Consider the following 24,146-nt stretch of genomic DNA (forward strand, 5'->3'; position numbering starts at 1 on the left):
TTTTCTACTTCCCCTTTCCCATGCTGCCCTTTGCTTCCTCCGTCAGGCTCGATTCTGGGTTCAGGTGATGAGGGACCTGCGTGAAGGAGTCAAGCTGAAGAAGGTGCAGGAGCGTCAGTACGACCCTCTGCCCATCGAGTTCCAGCTCACTCCCTATGAGATGCTCATGGACGACATCAAGTCCCGACGCTACAAACTGCGCAAAGTCATGGTCAGTGTCCAGTATGCACCACAAATGGAAAGTGATGCCACATGCTTGCTGCACTTCTGCTGTACTATTGCTCCGGTCCCATGGGAAATTGCTTGGAAAAGCTTCGACACTGTTGCGTAATGACTGGGACATGATGGGCTGATGCTCTTTTTGGATAACAGTGTAGTGTAGTGTAGTGTGTAGCGTAGTGCGATATAAAAGGATGTACAGGCATTTTGTTTTGACAATTTTAAGGCTGGAGTATTTCACCTCAAGTTGTTGGACGAGTTCCACTCAGAAAAATGCTGTCCTAAGCACTCACTGTAACAAAACTAGAAAATAGTGCCACGGCACAGGCTGTTTGGGATTGATCCCAGCTTGGGCTACACAATTAATCGCAATTTTATTGAAATCACAATATGGACTACTGCAATATCCAAATTGAAAGGAAAGGAAATATATGTGGCAAACCATTCTGAATTAAGGATTGTGGTACTGCAGCCTCCAAATTGTATCCTACAGACTACAGAAAAAAATCATGTTTTGTAGGATTCATGCAAAAATCACAAAATCATTTTAATATTTTTTTATATTTTTCAATGAAAATGAGAATGACACAAAAATGATAATTCTCTCCAATATCAGTCAAAATAATCAAAATTAGATATTTTCTTCATATCGTGCAGCGCTAATCCCGGCCATGTTACATGGCAACTATCAGCCATTTGGCATTGCTGATAATTGTATGGAAACAATGAAACGGTTCATCAATTGGTTGTTTGAAGACATGGGCCAGTATGAAATTCTGATGGTATGATAACCTTCAGAAAAAATCTCATGGTTTGCAATTACAGCTTTAAAATATTTTATTTTTTATGTCTGGGGTAAAAAAATATTTTATTTTTAAACACATTGCACACGGCCAGGGAGAGGGATTTCTAACGTGCACTTTCTGTCCTTGAAGACTCATTCCTTAGGAACGGTATGACCGAAAAGGTTAGTGGTTTAAACCCTCCTGTTGTCCTTGACTCAAATTTGAAGCATTTTCAAAAAGTTTCAGTTCACTACTTTCATTGAATTTGGCTGTTGTATTCAATTTTATGGCATTTGAAAAAAAAAGTTTAAATTGTCAAAAACGTTGGGAAAAGTGCAAAGAAATTGGATAAAAGTGAGAAAAAAAGTGCCAAAAACATTGGGGGAAAGCAACAGAAGTGTCAAAAAAGACGACCAAAACGTTTTAATTTTAAATTTTGATCCAGAAAAACAAAAAAGCTGCTTGTTGGTCGACGGGAAGACAACACTAGGGTTAAAACCGTGACTTTTTAAAACCTTGACACTGGTAACCGGCCCATGCCTAGCTTGACAGAAGGAGAGATTTTGCTGCTTTATTCTCCATCATTGTCAATTTTCATCTTTTGGTTTTGGACTGTTGGTCAAAAACAAGACATTCAAAGACATCACCTTGGTCTCTGAGAAGATGAGCTGGACATTGGACTGGACAAAAAAATGTATCAAATAACTCCAAAAAGAATTATAATGGATTGACTAATTGATAATGAAAATAAATAATTTGCATTAGCTGATAGCTCTGTGTATGGTCCTTGATTTGGTAGTGTAGCAACAGGTAATTTTACACCTTAATGGACTTTATGATCTTGTGTGTAATGTGGTATGAGATTATTCAACTTTTCCACATCATGCACACACTAAATACTACTAAATAACCTTCTGCAACAAGCAGGATTCATGAGCTAGATTTACACGAGGGTAAGGGAAGTAAGGAATCCATCAAGCCATTGGCATTTTTATGTGTCGTTGTGTACTTTTCTTTTATCCGGTTCTGTTGTTTCAGATAAATGGAGACATTCCACCCAGGTTAAAGAAGAGCGCTCATGAAGTCATCCTGGAGTTCATCAGGTCCAGACCACCTCTCAAACCTGTAAGTACAACTTAAGGCAGGGCTGGTAATGTTGAAAAAGCTAGCAAGATTTAAAAGTAGCAACTCTTAAGGGCTCCATCTAACATTTCCTGAATACAACCAATCCTTTCTGACAGACAAAACAAAAACATACCTGTCCAACAGAAAGACGGCAACCATCACAATGGTGTCACTCTTTTCCCCCAGCTGTCGCCATCGCTGAAAAGCTACACCAATGTTTACTCCAGTTTGTCCTCTCTCTCTCTCTCTCTCTCTCTCTCTCTCTCTCTCTCTCTCTCTCTCTCCACGAAGAAACAGCTGATCAACGATCTAATAGCATAAGTGTAACAGAGCTGTGTGACATTATAATCAAATATATATATGAAAATAGGTTGAGTATAACTAATATTTACATATATTTTTGTATATACAGATCAGTCTCAGGTTGAAACTTTTAGTTCTGAAAGTTAAGTTGCACAACTTAATGTAATGTTTGTGTATGTTTAATTTAAGCCTTAGTTTGAGGTTGATATCATTTGAAAAAAAATCTTTAAAAACAATGTAATATGGCACTTAAATGCACTTTTTTTTCGAAAATTTAACTTTTTTTCCTAGTTTTGGTTGTTTAAAAACGCAAAAACAAATTATCCGATTAATCGATCGATAAAGTGCAACATTAATCGATTACAAAAAGAATTGATAGCTGCAGCCCTACTCTAGACCTCGTTATGGGATTCACATTAAAACTGAAGTAGGTAACACAATTTCTCTAACTCCATCATATACTGTATTAAAATATAGTATATTAAAAACTCTAACTCTCTCTGCCACCATCTGTATTTTACCCATCATCACCCTGTTCTAGGTGTCAGATCGTAAGCTGAAGCCACAGACTCAGCTTCCTCCGACGCTGCATGAACGCATCTTGGAGGAAATCAAATCAGAGCGGAAACTACGACCGGTGTCGCCTGGTGAGGTCCGCAGGGGAAGGCTGGGTAAGGCAACTCGCCATTTCTTGGTCCCTGATCTTGTTATTTTTACATGTTGCACACACACATGCACAGTCTCATGCACATGAAAACATACTTCACTGTGAAATGTATTTTTTAAGATGAAGTATGGATAATGCATGCACCTGCTGGGACGAAAATGTGTTGTAGCTTGTAGTTCCTTTAACATCTTACTACACTATTATTTTGTACCTCTGTTCTTTGCTGTTGTAGCTATTGTTGCCTAACTTTTTATATTTGTGTTGCAACTAATGCCTATTATTGTTTTTTTTGACTACACTTGTTTGCAATATAGTGGGCATTTTACATGAATAATAATGCTAAGTGTCTGAAATTCCTTTGATATTAACGACGCTAAAACCACTCCTGTTTTGTGAATGTCAGTAATCTCTCACCATTGGCTGTGGCTTATTTTCAAATCCTATTATCTCCCATCATGTAAGTGGTTCTACTTCAGTGATCTAAAACTAGACAATAAGCGTGCTATACCTCAGCATGTCTTGCCAAATACTAGCAGATAACATCCTTTAATGTGTCACAGTAAGTCTTGTCTTAATTTAACCTCCTAATCCCAAACAGTAACTCTCCGATGCCATGACTGTTTCTGTTTCTTCTAGTAATTCGGCCACTTAGCATGTCTTTCAGTTTTGATGCGTCAGGTAAAGTCTACCTCGCTGCTTCTCTGGCTTCTTGTCTCTTTCTGTTTCCCTTCCTGCTGTGGCTGCTCATCTGCTCTCCCAGCCTGCACACAATACACACACACACACACACACACACACACACACACACACACACACACACACACACACACACACACACACACATCAAACATACTGTGTCAGCAGCACACTGCACACTCATTTTATGTTATGCTTTAGTGGTTGGTGATGGTTGGCTGTGGTCTGTGTGTGTGTGTGTGTGTGTGTGTGGGGGGGGGCATGGTGATGTGGGACGCTGGTCAGTAGGAGGACGCTGATGAGAGCAAACTGATGAGCGAGCCATTGACCGGCAGAATGGACACACAGGATTTTCAATTTTCAAACCGATACCTGAACTTGCGTATCAGCCGATACTGAGTACCGATCCACTACAAGTGTGTTATATATTTAATTATATTTTAACAGCTGTATAGTACTATCCCTGTATGGATGTGATATGATTTCTATCTTTGTTATACGGCCTTGCTCAGGTTAAACAATATAAGCCATAGAACTTTCGGTTACACTTTACTTGAAGGTATCTACATAAGAGTGACATGACAGTGTCATGAACACATGAACCCTAACCCTAACTCTAACTCTAACTCTAACTCTAACTCTAACCCTACCATAACTTGTCATGACAAAAACCGAATGACACTCACTAAAAGAAGTGTTATGTCATAAACGTTTATGACTTGTTTATAATGTTCATGACACATTCATGACAGTGTCATATCACTCTTATGTAGATACCTTCAAGTAAAGTGTAACTGAACTTTCTTTTATTATCCAGTTTGGCAGTCAGTCTTAAAGGAGAACTCCGGGCAAGTTTTCCGTTAATCTTGATTGCTATACGTATATGAGTACTGCCGATAGCAAAAAAAACGAGCCGAATCGGTGCTAGCAACACGGAGCTGCTGCAGCTAATGCCGAGAGCTCCCACTCAGCTAAAACGGCAGTTATGGGGGCATAGGATAAAGAGTGCCTTTGTGCCTCTTAACAGACACAAAATGCAATTAAAATGTCTGTGCAACATGAACAGGGCCCTTACATGACAACAAGATGCATTTAGCAACTTAGCTATTGTTTAAATTCACCTACCCTCTTAGCTGCTAGCTGCTAGCTGCCGTCTGGGATGAGTGAGTGTGTTCAGCCAGGCTCCGGTAATAATCATCACGCAGCAGTTCCATGTGTATTTGTAGCATATATATCCATTTTGTGTGCTGTCGTTGGTGAATATGAGTCGCCCGCTGGTCTGGTGGATGTCCTCCAGAGGACAGTTCATGCTTTCGCGGCGAAATTTTGAAGTTTATTCCCCCCTCAAAAATAGGTAATTGAGCACTGTAGTGGTTATGATCATATCAGTGACTATGTAACTACATGGAAACAGACCAAATTATGCTGTTTCTTGTAAAGTAGGATTACAGAAGGCTGTAGCCTTGTGCTGAAGTCCCGTGGGAATTCAGTTGTAGCAGGAAAAGGTAAACAGCAGTGTGCAGATCGGAGCGTAGTGTGTGAAGAGTGAAGAGCGGAGGTGTTCACAAGGGAAGAATCTTGGGGTAACGTAACTATGGAGCTAGAGCTAGCCTTCAGTAACGCTATTATACTGTACAAGAAACAGGCATCATTTGGTCTGTTTCCATGTAGTTACATAGTCACTGATAGGACCACTACAGTGATCAATTATCTATTTTTGAGGGGGGAATAAACTTCAAAATTTCGCCGCAAAAGCATGAACTGTCCTCTGGAGGACCTCCACCAGACCAGCAGGCGCCTGTGGATTGTTGTCGGCGCGGCAGGCGAGGGAGGCAGGGAGGAAGTAGAAGCTGGATGCCGGTCAGGACTGCTAGCCTGGCTAAGGAAACTACCACACAATTCGCCACTGCAGAGACTCATATTCACCAACGACAGCACACAAAATGGATATATATGCTACAAATACACATGGAACTGCTTCGTGATGATTATTACCGGAGCCTGGCTGAACACACTCACTCATCCCAGACGGCAGCTAGCAGCTAAGAGGGTAGGTGAATTTAAACAATAGCTAAGTTGCTAAATGCATCTTGTTGTCATGTAAGGGCCCTGTTCATGTTGCACAGACATTTTAATTGCATTTTGTGTCTGTTAAGAGGCACAAAGGCACTCTTTATCTTATGCCGTTATGAAAAAAATGTAAAGATTTGTTTTGCGCGTGTAGGTGGGGCACTAACTAAAGTGTATCCCAGGTGGTACTGCAGTTACCAGGGAGTGGCTCAGCCAATAAAAAAATATCCCCACTCATTTGTGTTTAGGATGCACACAAATAGGATTAGAAATGAGTGTGATAATCTTTATCATTTATTATTATAATACTATGTGATAGGCTGGCTGCACAGTTTCTCATCAACCTTTAATTGGGAGTTTGTAATGACTTCTTCTTCATGTGAGAACAGAAGTTGAGATAAATAGCTGAAAGGGAGGATACATCCAGCTTCTGCCTCTCTAAGCGGTATTATGAGTGCAAACTTGACTGAACATATGGAAAAAGAAAAAAGGGGCAATGCTGAAACTACAGTCTAAGAAATATCTGTGTATTAACAGTTGCATGACTGTATATTTTGACAGAAATTGTCCATACCGGTACTTTTAAAACGATTCCGATTCCTAAATCGATTCTTGAAAAACTGAAAAGTGACATCTAAGATGTGATGAATATGTTTACTAGCGATCCCGTGCAGTGAATGGTTAATATGCTTTTACGTCCGTTTTGGTGAGCCCAGAGGGAAAATATGGCATTTTAAAAGTAGCCTACATTTACGGTAACTAGCTAACGGTAGACTACAGAGAAAGGGGGATATTTTTACGTCCGTTTTGGAGTGACCGAGGGAAAATATTTCAATCTACACTTTAAGTGGATCCAAAATGAGGAATTTGCGTTCTAATCTAGTGTCCACGCTGTCACTTCTTTCTTTGACGTTTGTCGCATTTTCTGACTTTTTTGAAGTTTTTTTTCTAAATGTTCTATATTTTAACTGTAGGTACACATAATTTCCTGTTTTATTTTTTTAATTATAGGGCAAAGTCCGGATAATGAGCTGCCAGTGCCTTTTGTGATATTTTACGGATTGTAAATCGAACACAAACTTTCTGTGGTAACACTTTCATACGTCAGATAAAAAAACTTGGCAACAACTGTATTAGAGGCTTTAAGCTATGGCCCTGTAGGTAGTCTGTTCATGGTTTTGCATCCTTAGAAAGTTGCATCATTGTTGCTCTTTGTTAAAAGTAGTGTGTGTTACTCTCTTCACACTCCGCGCTGTAGTGACATGGTTTGTGTGATGTCATATGTTGTTTTGAAATGCAAAGCTTTTCAAACAGCATCCTAATCTCAGTATGAAGAAAGAAAAAAGAAATAGTTGATAGTTATCATGATGGTAACATGGGCAGGGTTCATTACATGTGCACTTATCAGTGCCTGTGGTTTTTGACACAAGAGGGAATCCCATTAACATCTGGCTGTCCTAAAGGGAAAGAGATTAATCTCAGCTGGCTGAATGGAACAGACAGACATCGTCTCACAGGCGGATTGGGATATTTAAAGGGCTTTACTGCTCTTGGTGCTATGAGTTTAGAACGAATGGCCAGTGACGGTTTAAATGATGTAACATTATCCAGCTGAGTTTTGTTTTCTTTTGTTTGTTTTATTACTGCTGAGCACATCACGCTTATGTGGAATTTTGAATCAAGACTTATGAAAAGACGTTGACTCTGTGCACTTCTTTCTTTAGAGGACATCGTTTTGGTGTTATAATCCTACTCAATGATAGAAATGCAGCTGTCGTATGAGTATAGCTCATACAGTCTGTCTTATCCACAGCTCTTGTCATTGGACAGGATTATATCACTTCTGACAAATGGTCCTGCGGATCTCTAAACACTCAGGAAAAGTGTTGCCTTTGCTAAGCGCATCATCTGTCAAATATACTGCTGTAATGTGAATCTTAAGTAGAAGTGTGCAGTCAGCCATCTAATCAAGAAATGAAAGAAGTTACTTCCACCTCTGTGTCTCTAAGAACCATCAACTCCATATAAAAGAGTCTTTCATGTAGTAGGTGACTTTGCAGAATTGAATCAGGGTGCTGTGTCATGGTCTGCACAACCCTAAAAAATAAACGAAACAGTTTTGACTGAGGTAATAAGGAAATACGGCTGAGGTAGGCAAATCAGAATAATGCTTTGCTCCACTTTCCCTCCCACTGAAGCCAGTGTCTCTCATCACACCACGAGCTTTATCACCTCTCATTCATGCTGTCCGATGATCTGTGTGTGTGTGTGTGTGTGTGTGTGTGTGTGCGGACTTCCCTCTATAACGAGGCTTTCTCATGCGGAGTGAGCACTTTCATTCTCACTATTCTCTATATTTTATGGGGAGATGGTACATGCCACTTTAATGAACATGATTAAGGTTTTAATCGGGAACAAGAAAATATTGTTTCAAGGAGAAATCCATTTCACAAGATATAAACCTGACTGTTGGCGATGTATCATGCGCTTCTGGGTCCATTTTGTTGTTGTGGTGGCAAAGGGGAGATGGTGTGTCCGACTGGAGTGTAATATATACAGTATCATTTATCAACAATTTATACAATAGCTCGACATTTTAGAAAAAGCGATTATTAAATTTTTTTTGCCGGGGAGTTGCGCTGTCCAAAGTTACACAAACAGAATTGGAAGGAAAAAAATCGTCAAGTTTGTAGTTTTTATGAGGAGTTTTTAGGGACTATTTCTAGGCAAACAACGGTGCAGTAACTTCTCTAGAGACTAGAGGAAGTCGCTGCACCCAGCCAAGAAATAGTTACAACATATAATTCCCCGTTAAACCACAACTTGGTCTTTCTACATTTCTTTTTATACACAGATTTAAACAAACAAGATACAAAAATTTTGTTAATTAGCTTAAAAGGTGTTGGTTGGCAGAGTCCCTGTATCCAGGCGTTATGCTAAGCTAAGCTAAGCTAATCCCCTCCTGGCTCTATATAAAGTCCAATCAACTCATTGAATTTTCATCAAGAAAGCAAATAAGGATGTGTCCTCAAATCTTGAACTACTCCTTTAAAAACAAAAAAAAATACATACAGGAACATCCCCCGAAATTGGAAAGACCAATTTGAACATCAACAGCTAAAGCTAGCTAAAGCTATCTATATATGCTCATGCAGCCGCTTTTCATTGAAAGCAACACATTGGTGTCAGTTAAAAAGCATTATGACAATGTAGAAAAACAAACCAGGTTAAGAGAGGGGGACAAAAAATTATAAATTTGCCACATTTAACCACATAACAATGCAATGACTGCATTAATCAGGATATATTATTGGGACCTAACAGCACATACATACCAAATGGTGGAATAGTCTTATATTAGTGTATAATAGCTATCCTAATAAAGGAGGTGTCCCCTTTTAGGTCTTGGCAAAACTCGCAGTATGCCACAGGATTTGTTCCGTACTGGAATAGGTAAAGTATGTGGTATGAAGGCCTTGTTTACCCTTAACCCAACGGCCTTGTCTGTCTGTAATGGCTACTTTTGGCTGGTTTGTTTGTGTTTAGTAAAGTCTAAACCAGTCTCTTAGTTTGTAGAAAAGTTAGCAGCAGAAACAGAGCTCCTGCTGAGGCTACATTTACATTGCTACGTTTTTGGAGTTTTGAGCCAAAAGCGATCTCCGTGCACACACGTTTTCTCAGCTCCAGTAGAAGAACTAATCTCCGTTTCAACTAACACATCCAAACAGCATATCTCAGGAACATTCTCGTATACTGGGAATGCGCAAGCCGGGGTAAACAAGAGGCAGCATGTATACTCCGCTGGTAGTTGCCATGGTAACTTTAGTAGCTTAGTCTCAGAGAACGAGCCGTCATGACCCATAAGATCCAATCAGGCGGCGAAACATTGGCGTCAGTGTCAATGTTGGCAAAGGTCTCCGTTTGAGGCCGTTGAGACTGCAGCACATCCCTAGCCTGGTTGACACCAGACCCTTCTCAGCTGTAACTGAGAAGGGTCTGGGGAAGCTTCATTCACAGCCCATTTCCAAAGGGGGTGTCACCAACGGACGCCGCTCAAATGCCTCTGGGCGCAATTCGATTTTCCTTCAACCAATCAGACCAATGATCTGGATGACCTAGCAGCGACAGCGGCATCAACGGGTTGCTGCGCTTCGGTGGCCAGCATGTTGAATGTAAACAAAAAGCTGCTCGCCGTCGTTGCACCATCGTGTAAATCCGAGCCTCAACGGTTGTGATTGGTGACTCGATTTGGAAAAATTGGAAATGGGCTTGAATGGGCTCTCGGCCAGACTGACTTGCAGAGCAAATCTCAAATTTGCCGGAAGTTCGTCAGGGTTTTCCCAGGCTAGCACATCCCCGGAGATTCCAAACCAAACGTCTCCGGTTTAGGGCCTCTGAAACGCCAGAGCAGTGTGAATGCGAGGTGTAAACGTAGCAAAAGATATTTGTTTTTAAACCAAAAGGTAGCAATGTAAATGTAGCCTGAGATGATTAGCTCATGTGGATTCTTTCCCCACAAATAAGAAGAAAAAGGAGAGAAGTGAGATGTTTCAGGGCTCCCATAGATCCTATCAGCACTCCCTCGCCCCCTTTTCTCACACTTCCTCCCTCTAAACCCTCCTTTTAAGTTGCTTTTTCCCCCATCCTCCTAGAATCCACAGCTGGTGTCAGGCAGCTTGTTACGTGGTTGGTTATCATCAATTGGTTTCTATCTCTGGACCCAACAACTCCTCTCTCAGTGCAGAATGACCTAGTGGCACTTCATTTCAAAGATTCAGCTCCGTATGTCCGTGCTCTGTATGTAACACCAGCCTGCTCCGCTGCCTCCTCTCAGACCAACTTAACTCACCCTTCCTCACCTCTTTAGTCTTGGGATGGATCTCAAACCTCAGTCCTCTGTATAGGATTCATTGCATCTTTTCACTGTATCCTCCCATTAAATACGCTGTGATTTGAAAACTAGGGATCAACCAATTATCAACCTGGCCGATATTTGGCAATTAGCACATTATCTGTATGAGTGTTATATTTTACCCATAACCGGTAAAGTTAAATCATTAAAAAGAGCACTACTTAGGCTCTGCAAGCCGTCATGACTGATAGCATGTTCAAACTTCAGGAAGCTATTTTAGCTTTTTATTTATTCATTTGTTTTGTTTTTTTAAGATTATTTATTGACAGGGCAGCTGAAGGTATGAAAGTGAAGAAAGAGGGGGAATGACATGCAGCAAAGGGCAGCAGGTCAGAGTTGAACTCACGACCGCTGCGTTGAGGAGTAAACCTCTATATATGGGCGCCTGCTCTACCAACTGAGCTATCCGGACACCCATTTCTTTCATTTTTTTTTGACTGTGTATTACGTTTAAAGTTTCAGTTTTAATAAATAATTGCTTAAAGAATGTAAAGAAACTTCCAAAATGTTAATTTTTAATAAAAGACTTTTAATTTTCACTTTAAATGCATATTGGTTCCAAATATCGGTTATCGGTTTCATTAACTACTAATAATTGGTATCAGCCTTGAAAAACCAGTATTGGTCGAACCCTGTTTCCCCTTTTTACACTCCCAATAGATTAACCCTTGTGTTGTGTTTTTTTTAGACATACATTTTTGTCGCTTTTTTCCACGTTTTGCTTACTTTTTTCAACGTTTTTGGCGCTTTTTTTAAAATCACAGGTATGTCAACGTTTAGTCAGGATAATGCTCTCAAATTGAATGAAACACGCACAATTCAATGAAAGTAAATCTGATCCTTCATTTCCCTTGTGAAGAGCTTTTTCATGGAACCATCCATGTTAATTTGGGGCAATTTGGTTGAAAGAAACCCAAACGTTTGATATAGAAACTTTGATACCGGTTAAAATTGGAGCTGAGGACAACACGAGGGTTAAAAAGAATAACAGGAGCGCCCGGATAGCCCAGTTGGTAGAGCAGGTGCCCGTATATAGAGGTTTACTCCTTGGTGCAGCAGGCCCGGTTCGTCTCCGACCTGCAGCTCTTTCCCCCCTCTCTCTCCACTTTCGTGTCTTAAGCTGTTCTGTCGAATAATTTCCCAAAAAATAGTAAAAAAAAAAAAAATAACACAGGATGCAAAGAATCATACGAGGAATTGTTTTGAGATGCATGCCAAGTGCTTTTTCCCCTTTTGGACTGACTCTCTCTTGTGTGTGGCTCTGTGCAGATGAGTTTAGTCCGTACATGGGCAGGAGGACGTCCAGCTCTCTGTCTCTAATCAATGGATCAGCGTGTCCCAGGGGAGAATCCTCTGGATCTCAGTCTGTCCCTCCGAGGAAAAGGCTCCTGAAGGCTCCCAGCCTCGCCGAGCTGGACAGCTCTGACTCTGACGTCAGTATGACTCTGTGTGTGTTTGTTTGTGTGTGTGTGTGTGTGTGTGTGAGGGATGGATTCTTTCTGGCATGTGCAGCGCAAAGTCATGGCTGAGTTGTTTGTGTATTCCATACATTCAGGATGAGACTGTCGGGCGCAGATCAGCCAGCAGCTCCAGCGTGGCTACATCTGTGATGGATGATACGTCCCCAGAGAGTGCTCTGGGGAAGAAAAGTGAGTCAGGAATTATTTCTACATCCACCTCAGCTAAACCACACACTGACAGTGATCGATGACTTTTTACCCTCCGAGGACAAAAGACGCACCGGCAAGTCCAAGAGATGCTTGACAACACAAAATTTCATTTTAGACATTTATTTACTATTTCATTCATATATTATGCTACTTTTGTGAACCCAAGACTTTTATAAACTCATTTCAAGCACCAAAATATTGACGTGTAGGTATGTTTTCACAAGAGATTTGAGAAATATTTACGCTTTAGGGTGTCACTATGCAGAAAGCTGACTTTATTCCGAACATTTTAATATGAAACACATGGGGATCAGGTGGGAGAAAGGAGAATACAAGAAGATATCTAAAAATGCCCTTAGACATCTTACAGACTTCGCCAGCCACGTTTTCTTGGAGATTTATTCCTTTTTTTTGCTGTTAAGTTTCAGAGGTTTTTGAGCCTTGAATGAACCAATAAACCTATTCTCAACCTCTCTTTCTTTTACAAACACCAGCTCCCCCCATGTTCCTGCCCATCTCGTCCACACCCCAGCCAGAGAGGCGTCAGACCCCCCAGAGGAGACACTCCATTGAGAAGGAAACCCCGACCAGTGTCCGACTGTTTCAGCCGCCCTCCAAAAAGAGCTCCAAGTCTCTGGTGAGTCAGACATCTTTTCACATACCGTATCTACTCAGTGGACGAAATGTACCTTGAAAAGAAAAACTTATGCCGCAAAACGTTTTGGGGAAAAAGGGGGCAGGAGAAGGGTTTTTTATCATTTTCAAACTGTTTATAAGAGCAGGAGCAATTCATTAATAAACAGTGTAGCCTGGCAAAGTTTTAACCCAACGGCCACACATCCTGACCAGTCACTTACAACACATTCTCACTCCCATCGTGTAAAATACCAACGCTTGGTCAGGTGCCTTTGGCGTCGTTATTGACGCTAAAAGTCTCCTTTAGCGTCATACCTAAACGTGCTTTATCTAAACGCGCTGGGTTGGGACCATTGGCGCAGTTAGGTTAAGGAAAAGGTTGTGGGTGGGCTTACGTTTCCATGACACGTGGGACAAGAACGGGATGGTTAGGTTTAGGAAAAGAAGAACGGACGGTTCGGTTTAGGTAGAGAAGAACGGGACAGTTGGGTTTAGGAAAAGAAGAACGGGACAGTTGGGTTTAGGAAAAGAAGAACGGGACAGTTGGGTTTAGGAAAAGAAGAACGGGACAGTTGGGTTTAGGAAACATGACACGCCGGACACGATCCCCAGTTTCCTGGGTGAAAGTCCTGTGTCGTTTGACCCATCCACCACCCCAGTCAACCTGTCTACGCGGACTTTCATCCTTTCATACTACTCGCTAGCAACTACGTCATCTTCAAACGCTGTGTAGCTGCTGCTCTCTCTGGTGCGTTCTACACACACGCTGAAGGGCGCTTTTCACGTTGTTTCTGACGCTGACAGTGACAGCCACTATCCAAACGTCTGTATTTTACGAGTTCGGAGTGAGAACTGGGTTGTCACTTAAAAAGGGAGACAAAAAGATGGAGGAATGGAGAATAGGCAAGCAAAAAGCAAATGAGAAGGGATTGAAACTAAACACTCTGTCACGGTTGTGGTTTTCAGTTTTGCGATTTCCTGTTTTATTTGGTTAATTCATTCCCTTCGTGTTGATGTTTGCTTGCCGTTTTCCTGTTATTTGTTCTCTGCTTCCAGTTTCTGTATTGCTTTCATTCCCTCTCATTTCTGTCTCTTCACTCCCTGTCTCTGTATTGTCGTTCCTTGTCCATGGTTATGTTTTGCCCTTGTTCTTTTGTTCCTTGTTCTCTGTTTCTCTGTTTTCCTAGATCCATCCTTGTGTATGTTTGCATGCTTTACTTCCCGTATTATTTTGTAGTGTTCAGTTCCATGTGTCTTTGTCTAGCTTTGTTTCCTGTTGAGTCTGATTAGTCCCTGATGTGTTTCACTTGTTCATCTGACCTTATGTCACCTGTCTCTCATTACAACCCTAATAACCTGTGTATTAGTGCTGCGTTCCAGGCCACCCATAACCCGTGTTTTCACAACCTTCTCCCGGTGAAAGTACCCTGGAACGGCAGTCAAACCCGTAACTTACTACCCGTGAACTGTTACCAGATGGTTGTACTCCCGGTTACAGTTTCTGATGTCACACACACATAAACAACAATGGCGACACCTGTTGATGCTGTACCAACGCCAGTGATTAACGGTGATAAATAGAAATAAATAGACATAAATAGGCAACATAAAGTAATTCCTTACATTGTAATCAAAACAATATACATAGGATTGTGTACTACTATAGGTTATGTTTATTAAATGAAGCCCAAAATATGTTGCCAACTAGGAATCGCTAGTATCAGCTTGGGCTAGCTAACGTGAACGTTAGGTAGCCGCTAGATAACGCCATCTAGAAGGGTTTGTCGTGACTTTGCCTGAAACGCTACTAAGTCGTGAGTCGTGACTTGAAGTCGTAATTTACGGGCTAAAAATTGTGTCTGGAACGCAGCATAAGTCTGTGTATCTTATTTGTGTGTCTGTGCCTAGTGCTCTTTTTGCCTGTTTTCTGATTTTTGGATTATCACCTGCTTACTTGGATTGTAAATGTATTTTTGGTCATTGAATCATTCACACTCTCCCTGTTACCTCCTTGGATCCAAACTTGCAAGCTCCTGACACATGACACGCTCACTGTCATCTCTCTTACATTTTGATGGTAACACTTTATAACAAGGGTACATGAATTATCATGAATTCATGCATGACTTTATGCATCAGTGTACATATATACTGATGAATTGTAGTGTTGCAATCATGATGAACTGAATCCTCATTAGTTCATCATGTTTGCGGCCCTTCAAATAAAGTGCTGACCTGGTCCATCTTTAACACTGATAAATAGGAATATGATTAATGGTGGCGTAAAATTAAATGTATTAAGAATTAAAGGAGTGGGTTGGCAAAATGAAACTAAGGTCACTAAATTTACACAAAATACAGTTTACTGCAGATGCATTTTTATAGTTGCTTTATTAACAACAACATAAGGCAAACTGTAATGCCTAAAAACAATGCTCACCCAAATAGGATATTGATATTAATTTGACTTTTTACTAACTTCTTACACACCTAAAATTTCCAAAATTATTGTTTAATTGGCATTTGTAATTTAAAAAAAGAGATGCCTAAATAGACATATCCCACCATTAATCATATCTTATTAATGTTAAAGCTTTAGTGCGCAACTTAAGGAATTAAGGAAAGCTTGTGTCAAGTGGATGCAACAACCAACAGTGGTGTTGTCATTACTTAGAATTCCTCATGGGGGAGACAGAAACTACACACTATAGCTTTAAAGATGGAACAGGTCAGCACAGGGCCACAAACATGATGAAGTAATGAAGAAGTAACATTTAGTTAATCATGATTATAACACTCCAATTCCGTTGTTTAGCCTGTCACTTTAACTACAGATTTACCTATGAAGAAGACATAAATAAATCCGAAATCATGATGATTGAAATACCTTCATTGATGCATTAATTAATGTATTGTTCCTGCATTAAGTCAAGCATGAAATACTATTAATACATTACTGAAAGTTCGTGAAGTACTACATGAATTAATTAATTAATGATAATTCATGTACCCTTATTATAAAGTATTACCCTTTTATTTGCGTGACATGTGTCTTTTCCCAGCTATCTTCCCTCTCCTTTTTTTCTATCACCAAATCTACTGTGTATGCTCACACATTATCTCGTGGTGTGACTTCATCAAACTGCAGGAACCTTCTTTCATTCAGGTTGGGACAATAGTTTCCTATCGTCCCTGGATACCCCTCCTCCTCCTCCTCCTCTGCCCTTCTGCCTCCACTATCCACCGTTTGCAGAGCTCCCACCCCATCGAGGCATTTGTGTTGGGCTTGATGAAGGCAGTTTTTGCTCTGTGCAGGGGCGTTTACGTCAGAGGAAGAGAGTCGGCCAAGGTTTGCCAGTCTCCCTCAGTCCGTCCTGGCATAATAACTGTAGCTGCCCATCCTCTCCTAACGCTTCCTGCTTCATTAGAGATCACTGAGCTATAGCGCAGGCTGCTGCCATTACAGACAGATCTGAGGTGTGATCGTATAGCTAGTAAACAATACCATTTATTTATTAATCATTCATTTCACTGCTTTGGATAACATTTTAACACTCAAACCAGGTAGTTAGCTTCAGCTAAAAGTCATATAAATCTACTTTCATTCTGAACAAATTATTTTTTTGCTGATGGTGGGATGCACTTATAATAAAATGTCTATTTTGACCTTCATATTTTGGTTTATTTATGACATTATAGATAGACATATATCTGAAGATATAAAAGCAATGTTTTAGAATTCTTTTGATGCCTCTGGTTCGGTGTCACAAACCGGCTCAAAGCATGTGACAAACAGGATAAAGTTTAACCAAAATGTACTTTATTAACTCAAATCTAACCGAATTAGACCAAATAAAAGGATTATTGCGGTGCGGAGTGTGGCTGTCAGTATTGCCAGTGGTGTAGATAGATAGATAGATACTTTATTGATCCCCAAGGGGAAATTCAAGGTCCCAGTATCTTAAAGACACCACACACAACATACACATACATCATAAACAGGATGATAAATAATAAATCCACAAGAATAATATGGACAATAAAAGAAAAGATACTAAATCAAAAGTAAGGTGCTCTATGAGAGTGTGTGTGTCATCGTTGCAGTGCAAGACATAGTAATATAAAAACTATAGCAGTGCAAGATTAAAGTTTAAAAAAAGACAGCATTAAATATGGGCATGGGTGTAAGTGTGCATGAGGGATTATGTGTGTGTGTGCGTGAGTGAACAGTGCAAGCAAAGTATAAAGACTAAACTAAACTACATAAACAAACCAAAAAGGAAACCACCGAAACTAGGGCGAACAGGAGAACAGGAGAACAGGAGAACAGGAGAACAGGAGCAGCAGCAACCAGCCACAAGCAGAGACCAGAGCTCCTGCAGACACAGAGACAGGTGAACAGCCAGACATACAGTAGCAGGGATCGTCACATTCGGTTTCAAAGTTCAAAGTCACGGGATCAGCGGGAATCATAGTGCATGAACTTGTTCTAAAGCAGTCAGTCAGTGACTCACAATATGTGACTGCTGAATATACTTTCAACAGGATGCACGACCAGCAGACAAACAACACACCAGTTCGGAATAATGATCAATCTCACCTGAGCACATTGGGTGTTCCTTGGCAGAACTGTGATGTAAAACCATAAAACACCTCAACAACTGATACAGCTTTATTTTTACAAAGACCATTCCTCTGCTCCATTTGTCACATTTTGTGAATATTTAATCAGAGCTAAACAGACAAATCAGACCAGGCGGTCTGGAGTTTACGTTGTATGCCAAAGATACTGTCTGTAGAAACTGTATTATTATTATCGTGGTTTGTCCACTAGAGTGCACAGACAAGTTTATTTCAACACAAATTCCTTACTCAGTACACATGGTCACACATCTCTATAAACAAATTTAAGGGATCCGTGTTTAAAAAGTTTAGGTTCTCTGTGTATGTGGGAAAAAAACGCCAAAATAGCATTTTCATACTTTAACAATCTCAATTGTCAATACTGGTATCTGCCTCAAAAATCCAGTATCATTCGCCTTAAAATTACTTGATTTCTGACAAACCTGTCTGAGATAAATTACAAGTTACACCTTTATAAGGACCCAGCTTTTACTGTAATGTACACTTTTCTTTATTTCTGTCAGGTCCATTAAGTCAAGAACACACATGACAATAAAAATGATTTAGGACATTTTTATTGAATAAATTGCAATTCAAGTTGATAAATTCTGAATTCAATTTTGGCGGTATGGCTCTGTTCAGGGAGTCCTCTGACCTTTCATAAGCACCATGAAATAGCAGAGAGTCAGAGGACAGTAGCAGCATTAGGGAACGCTCACACAGTTTAGGACTGGGAGAGCTGAACTATTCCCCTCATATGAACAGAGCAGCAACGAAAACATAAAAGCAAATGCCACGTTATAAACGACAAGGAGGAGCTGGGGAGGTGGCGGGCTGCAGAGAAGCGAGCAGCAAGCAGTTAGGAGCAAACTGAATCTGCTTTAAATAGGGCGCCCGGTTTTGAGCGTAGCCATTAAGCAGCGAGGGGAGTTGACCAGCTGATGCAGATCAGCTGATGCAGCTCAGCTGGAGCAGATCAGCTAATGTGACCAATAGCATTAACAGCGTCCTGACTACTTGGCCTGCCAGAACTGATGCTGACGCTCAATTTATGATGCATTAATTCACAATAAATTAATTTGATGCAAATGAACTGCAAAGCAACACTATTTATTATTTATAGGAGTGATATGAGGAAATGAACAAAGTCAATAATTCAGCTATAGAATACCGGCATGACCTAAAGAACTAGATTGAGGGTACGAGCGGCCTTGATGATGGCTTTTTTCCAGGAGGGTGGCTGGCGTCTCCTTCAGCGTTACAGTGAGAAGCTCGGTCATCCGTGACAATGTTGAAAGGAGCCAGTTGAGGTGGTTTGAGAATCTGGTGAGGATGCCCCCTGGGCGCCTCCCTAGGGAGGTGTTGGCACATCGAGCTGGGAGAAGGCCTTGAGGAAGACCCAAGACTAGGTGGAGAGATTATATCTCCACACTACCACAATGTAGCTCGGGAAAACTAAGTTTGGGGTCCCCTACTGAAGCTGCTGCCCCCCGTGACCCAATCCCAGATAAGCAGATGAAGATTGATGGATGTGGGTGCTAGGGTTGGGTATTGTTTGGATTTTTACAATTCTGATACCGAACCGGTACTTTTAAAACGATTCCAATTGCTTAACTGATTCTTGAAAAACTGAAAAATGACATCAAAGAAAGGCTCTGTTTTGGTAAGCCCAGAGGGAAAATATGGCATTTTAAAAGTAGCCTACATTTTCGGTAGCTAGCTACCGGTGGACTACAGTGGAATCTGGTTTCGGTACCCAACCCTATGGCTCACCTAGTAAAGTGTGCGGCAGCAGCACAGGTCCGAATCCGACCCGCGGCCCTTTGCTGCATTTTGTGCCCCCTCTCTCTCCCCTTTCCTATCTTTAAGCTATTCTGTCAATTAAATGTCATCAAAGCCCCAAAAAATAATCTTAAAGAATCTGAACTATTTTACCACACAGGTGTTTTCAGTTAATCCGGCAGATTGGACCTCTTCCCAGGACTGTGTGGGTGTGTATAGGCTGATTGATTGACATCTTCCTGAGCCTTCTGTTAGTTTTGTTTGTGGCAGGGCAAAGGACAGCTGAATCATTCTTATTGGAAGATGAAATTTGTGACGTAAGGGACCGTTCGGTATTTATGGAATGGACCAGTGGAGGAAAATATGGGAGGGTCATGTGTTTTTATTCTTTGTTGAGGGGAGGGTCACCCAACGTTTTTTGTCTATGGGGGAGGGTCCCCCAACTTTTGTATTCATGAAAACCGCAAGATTTCAAAATGGCTTGTTTGGTGCGTACTTTTCCATGTAGCGCTCAGTCTCGGCCCCCCATCGCTAGCAGATGGGTCTGACCCAACAAAAATCGCAACATGACAGCAACACGAGTTTGGAGTTGCTTTCTTTGAGAATGCAACCCTCTAACTGCGCCACCTGTTGCCAAAGTATCGAAGCTGACTAGCTGAAAGGTTTCACGTTGCCTCAAGCTCGAGCATCCACGTGTGCCAGACTGCCAGTAGGCTACGTTCATTTAAAATTAAACATTGCAGTTGATGCTAAGTTGAGCGTGTGAGCGCTGATCGCGGTTACGTGTCAGTTAAACTTCTCCAATCCTATCTGTATTTGTGAGAAGTGGCGCTGTCCTGAGTTGATAGAGAGTGTTCTTTACGGCTTTATTATCGAGTTAATAGGCGTGTGTGTTTGCGTAGGCCACTGTCCATTTCCTAAGGTTCTGAAATGCAAACATTTTTTGACTACTTTTTTTTTAAAGGGTGTGCGCCCGTGAGCACCCACGGAGGAAAACATAAATCAGCGCCTCTGATAGAGGAAGACTGAAAGATATACATGTTAGAATTTATTTACAAGACTGTCAAAGGGAGACGGGTATCTTTCTGCCCTGTCAGACGATGTGTGTTGAGTTATTTAAACAAACGATCGGGGAAATAAACGCCTCTTGTCCGCGAATCTCCTGCGAGAGCTCCAGCCAGCTCACAGCAAGCCAGCGACCCCGGCAGGCACCCACCGGCTGTCACGTCATACTGTGGAGCTTCTGAACTCCGACACAGTCCGACCAAATTGGCAATAGCCATAAATGTTCGAAAAAAGGGCCAATATTTGCGCTCTACGTAGTTGATTTCTCGCATAAAAAGTCTCAGAAGTGAATTTAGTGATGAAATAGCAGACGAACAATTCCAGTTGTAGTTCCAATGAGACAACCTGTAGGGGGACCGAAGCGGGAAAAGTTCTCTAGTCAGTCCCACCAGAAAAACGTGATTATACGATCGCATAATTCAATGCATAATCAGCCAAAGTCCACATATTTATGCGGAGGCCGTGTATTTTCAAATACGCCGCACTTTCGCCACATAAATTTCCGCGGGGCTTGCATGATTTCATAATCCCCGCATTTTCGTTGCAAAAAGGTCACATATCTTAGCAGAAAGTTGAAAAATGTTGCGTTTACTTTACAGCCATTTTCCCCTGTTGCCATGGGAACGTTATGAAGTGAAGTAAATACGCAACATGAACATCATCGAAAAGAAGGGTGTTGGGGGAATCACTTTTTTTTCTCTTTTTCATCAAACCGCAGTTTTTGCAAGTTCCCGCAAGTTCCCGCAAGTTTTGCAAGTTCCCACAATTTCATTGCAAAAAATTGCATAAATATCCCACATATTCCATCACATTTTTTACATCAATATCAATAAATTATTGGGGAGGGTCATGCCTCTTTTCCCAATCCCTTTGGAGGGTCATAGAATAATTTATTGCTGGAAAAGGGAGGGTTAAGTCCATGTTGATTGTCCCTAATAAGTTCCCATCAAAGCTCTGGCCCACTTTTAACCTGAACAGAGGTGTAATCAGCCAGAATAACTGAAATCACCTGTGTGGGTGTTCAGAGGCTTCAAAAGAAGAAGAAGATGGATGGATGACGTAGCCTCAAACTGTGTCCTCAAACAGGAAACAGCAGCAGAATCTTTGTCTGAAGCCTTGGATACAACCCTCAGTCTTCATTTTGGCCTCATCCTGATTGATAGTCAGGTCATTCTGCTTTGATCTGATGACCTGAGCTTTATTAGATGGAGTGGGAAACCACTGCAGAGTCTGGTTTCTCCTCATTCACATGTTCAGCTGGGGTGTCCTGTGCAACGTCCACCACGTTTATAGTGTTCATATTCACAGACACTTTTGTGTGAGTGTGAGTCTGAAACAGCACACAGATCTCTCCCGCTGCAACGTCAGCGATGGTACTCAGCACCTCTGCTTCAAAGCAGTTGAGCTTCTTCACCAGAATGTCTTGAGCGTAGCCCTGTCTCACCTTTTCCTGGATAGACAGCACCATGTCGTCTCTGATGGAGCGGGAGAAGGTGACCTGATGATGTCTTTTTAGGAGGCAACCAGAAGCCCTGCAGGTCTTTTGGAACCAACTCCATCACCACCTCCCGTGGGCCGAGCAATTTGGCCTCCTGCCGCAGCTCGATCAGGCTCCTGGCAGACCTGAGAGCCTGGCTGATGATCTTGGGATGTCTGTAGATTACACTCATTCAGAACGGCACAAAGAAATCACAACCACTGTACTCTATCTGAGAATAAATGTGTGTCAAATACAGTATGACTCACTGAAACTGAGGAGGGATGGCCTCTGGTGAGTGGAACAGCTTTCTGGCTTCAAACTCAACGTCTCTCATCTTCATTCTGGTGTTCACTTCAAACACCTGAAACGAGGAGTGAGATGTGATACATATTTACAGAATAAATCAAGTGTCATGTAATAAGTCTCCGGACTCCGGACTACTGTTCTGTAATGTCTTACGAACATGTTTGCATTTCATTAAACCAATCACAATCGGCTTGGCCGGCACTAAGCTCCCAGCTGCAACAACGGTGACTCTGTAAAATAGTATCAGGAGGGAACTTGTTTTGGTGGAACATTTGCACTCCGCAAAAGAAAACGCCACTTCCAATATTAAATGAAGTTAACTGTTGACACAATACAGTAAGGTGAGCTACTTAAATTAGCTGATGCATGGTTAAACGTGATTTGCTCTTACCAGTGTATCACCGTGTGTACTTTGTCCACAGCAATCCCACCAATCGTTTCCAAAACGTCCCAGTTAAAGAGTAAATGCCGTAAACATATTCTTCGTAAATCTTTAAAATCATTCCCCGAAAGAACCATGCATGCCTGCCGTGTAGCACAATCCAACTCTTCTTCAAAACTTGCCATATTCTGCGTGTAGCTTACTAGCTTAAAGTTGTTGTTTTTTTCGTTTCCCAAAGCGAATAGTTTGACATCGGCAACACACACAGAGCGGTGGGTGAGGGACATCCGGCGCGTGATGACCAATTATCTTGCAAATGTACTTCCCCTGATTCAGACTATGGTCTTACCAGCTTTAGAAGAGGCCTGGCGTCAGCCTCATCAAAGTACTCCAGTTCAATCTCCCAGAGCCTTCAAACGGAAACACAAGCGTCATCTTTACTCTTTTGTGTAGTGCTGGACTGTGTGCGTGTGTGTGTGTGTGTGTATTCTTGTTTAACTATATTCGTGGGGTCCAAAAACCATGAGTCCAGTATACTTGTGGGGTCCCGACAGCTTTGTGGGGCCAAAATGCTGGACCCCACAAGTGTTTTGAGGGTTAAGACTTGGTTTTAGGATTAAGGATAGAATTAGGTTATGGTTAGGGTGAGGGTAAGGGTTAAGGTTAGGCATTTAGTTGTGCTGGTTAAGGTTAGGGTAAGGGGCTAAGGAATGCATTATGTCAATGATGGGTCCCCACAAAGATAGTGCCACAAACGTGTGTGTGTTTGGGTGCGTGTGTGTGTGTGTGTGTGTGTGTGTGTGTGTGTGCATGCATGTTGGTAACTCACTGCACTCTCAGTGTGCTATTGCTCTCCTCCACCAGCAGCTCAGTCATGTCTTCAGCAGTCACCTCAGAGGGGAGCTGGTTTTCCTGCTGAAGCCTCAGAAGTTCAGCCACCAGTGCGATCTAAACAGCATGCAAGATATCTCGTCTTTCTGTTTAAGACACAATGTATAGACCTGCTATTTTATATTGGTGTGGATTTAATACTGTAGTGGGTCTTACCTGAACCTTATAAGAGCCGATGTGCCAGCAGATCTGCAGAGCCCGCTCATATACGGGTGTGTCAAACAACACCTGAAGGAGATAATGTTGCTCATTGGTTTTGTTATTCAGAAAAACTTTTTACAGTCTAACTCCAGTTTAAAAAAAAAAACTCTCGTACCCTGATGGGTCTGTAGATGCCTCTGCTACCTTCGATAAAATCCATGGATATTTTGTTCCTGTATATGAAAACACAGAACCGGTTTAAAAGTCAAAGCTACAATGAAATCCTCACAATGATTTTTCAGTTCAAACAATAGACTTGTGCGTACTCAAACACTGTTGATCCTCCAGATACAAATTAATAGTGTGTGCCAGGGTCAAAGAGTGGGTGTAAAG

General features: G+C 41.5%; 1 protein-coding gene and 1 long non-coding RNA gene across 2 annotated transcripts in view; one reads left to right on the forward strand and one right to left on the reverse strand.

The window, feature by feature from the left end:
- Positions 1 to 24,146, forward strand: part of spire1b (spire-type actin nucleation factor 1b) — a 72,304-nt gene that overhangs the window by 41,625 nt on the left and 6,533 nt on the right. The window contains exons 6-11 of the mRNA XM_028581773.1: positions 47 to 211; positions 2,043 to 2,129; positions 2,974 to 3,103; positions 12,047 to 12,210; positions 12,333 to 12,426; positions 12,942 to 13,084. Of these exons, the coding sequence (XP_028437574.1) occupies positions 47 to 211; positions 2,043 to 2,129; positions 2,974 to 3,103; positions 12,047 to 12,210; positions 12,333 to 12,426; positions 12,942 to 13,084 (783 nt within the window). The remainder of the gene's footprint in view (positions 1 to 46; positions 212 to 2,042; positions 2,130 to 2,973; positions 3,104 to 12,046; positions 12,211 to 12,332; positions 12,427 to 12,941; positions 13,085 to 24,146) is intronic.
- On the reverse strand, positions 1,320 to 4,961 carry LOC114557995 (uncharacterized). Its single transcript, XR_003692882.1, has 3 exons — positions 4,921 to 4,961; positions 3,789 to 3,860; positions 1,320 to 2,335 (listed from the first exon to the last, which is right to left on the reverse strand). It is a non-coding gene; the product is annotated as an uncharacterized LOC114557995 (long non-coding RNA).

Source organism: Perca flavescens, chromosome 6 (genome assembly GCF_004354835.1).
Source record: "Perca flavescens isolate YP-PL-M2 chromosome 6, PFLA_1.0, whole genome shotgun sequence".
In the NCBI taxonomy this organism is placed as follows: domain Eukaryota; kingdom Metazoa; phylum Chordata; class Actinopteri; order Perciformes; family Percidae; genus Perca; species Perca flavescens.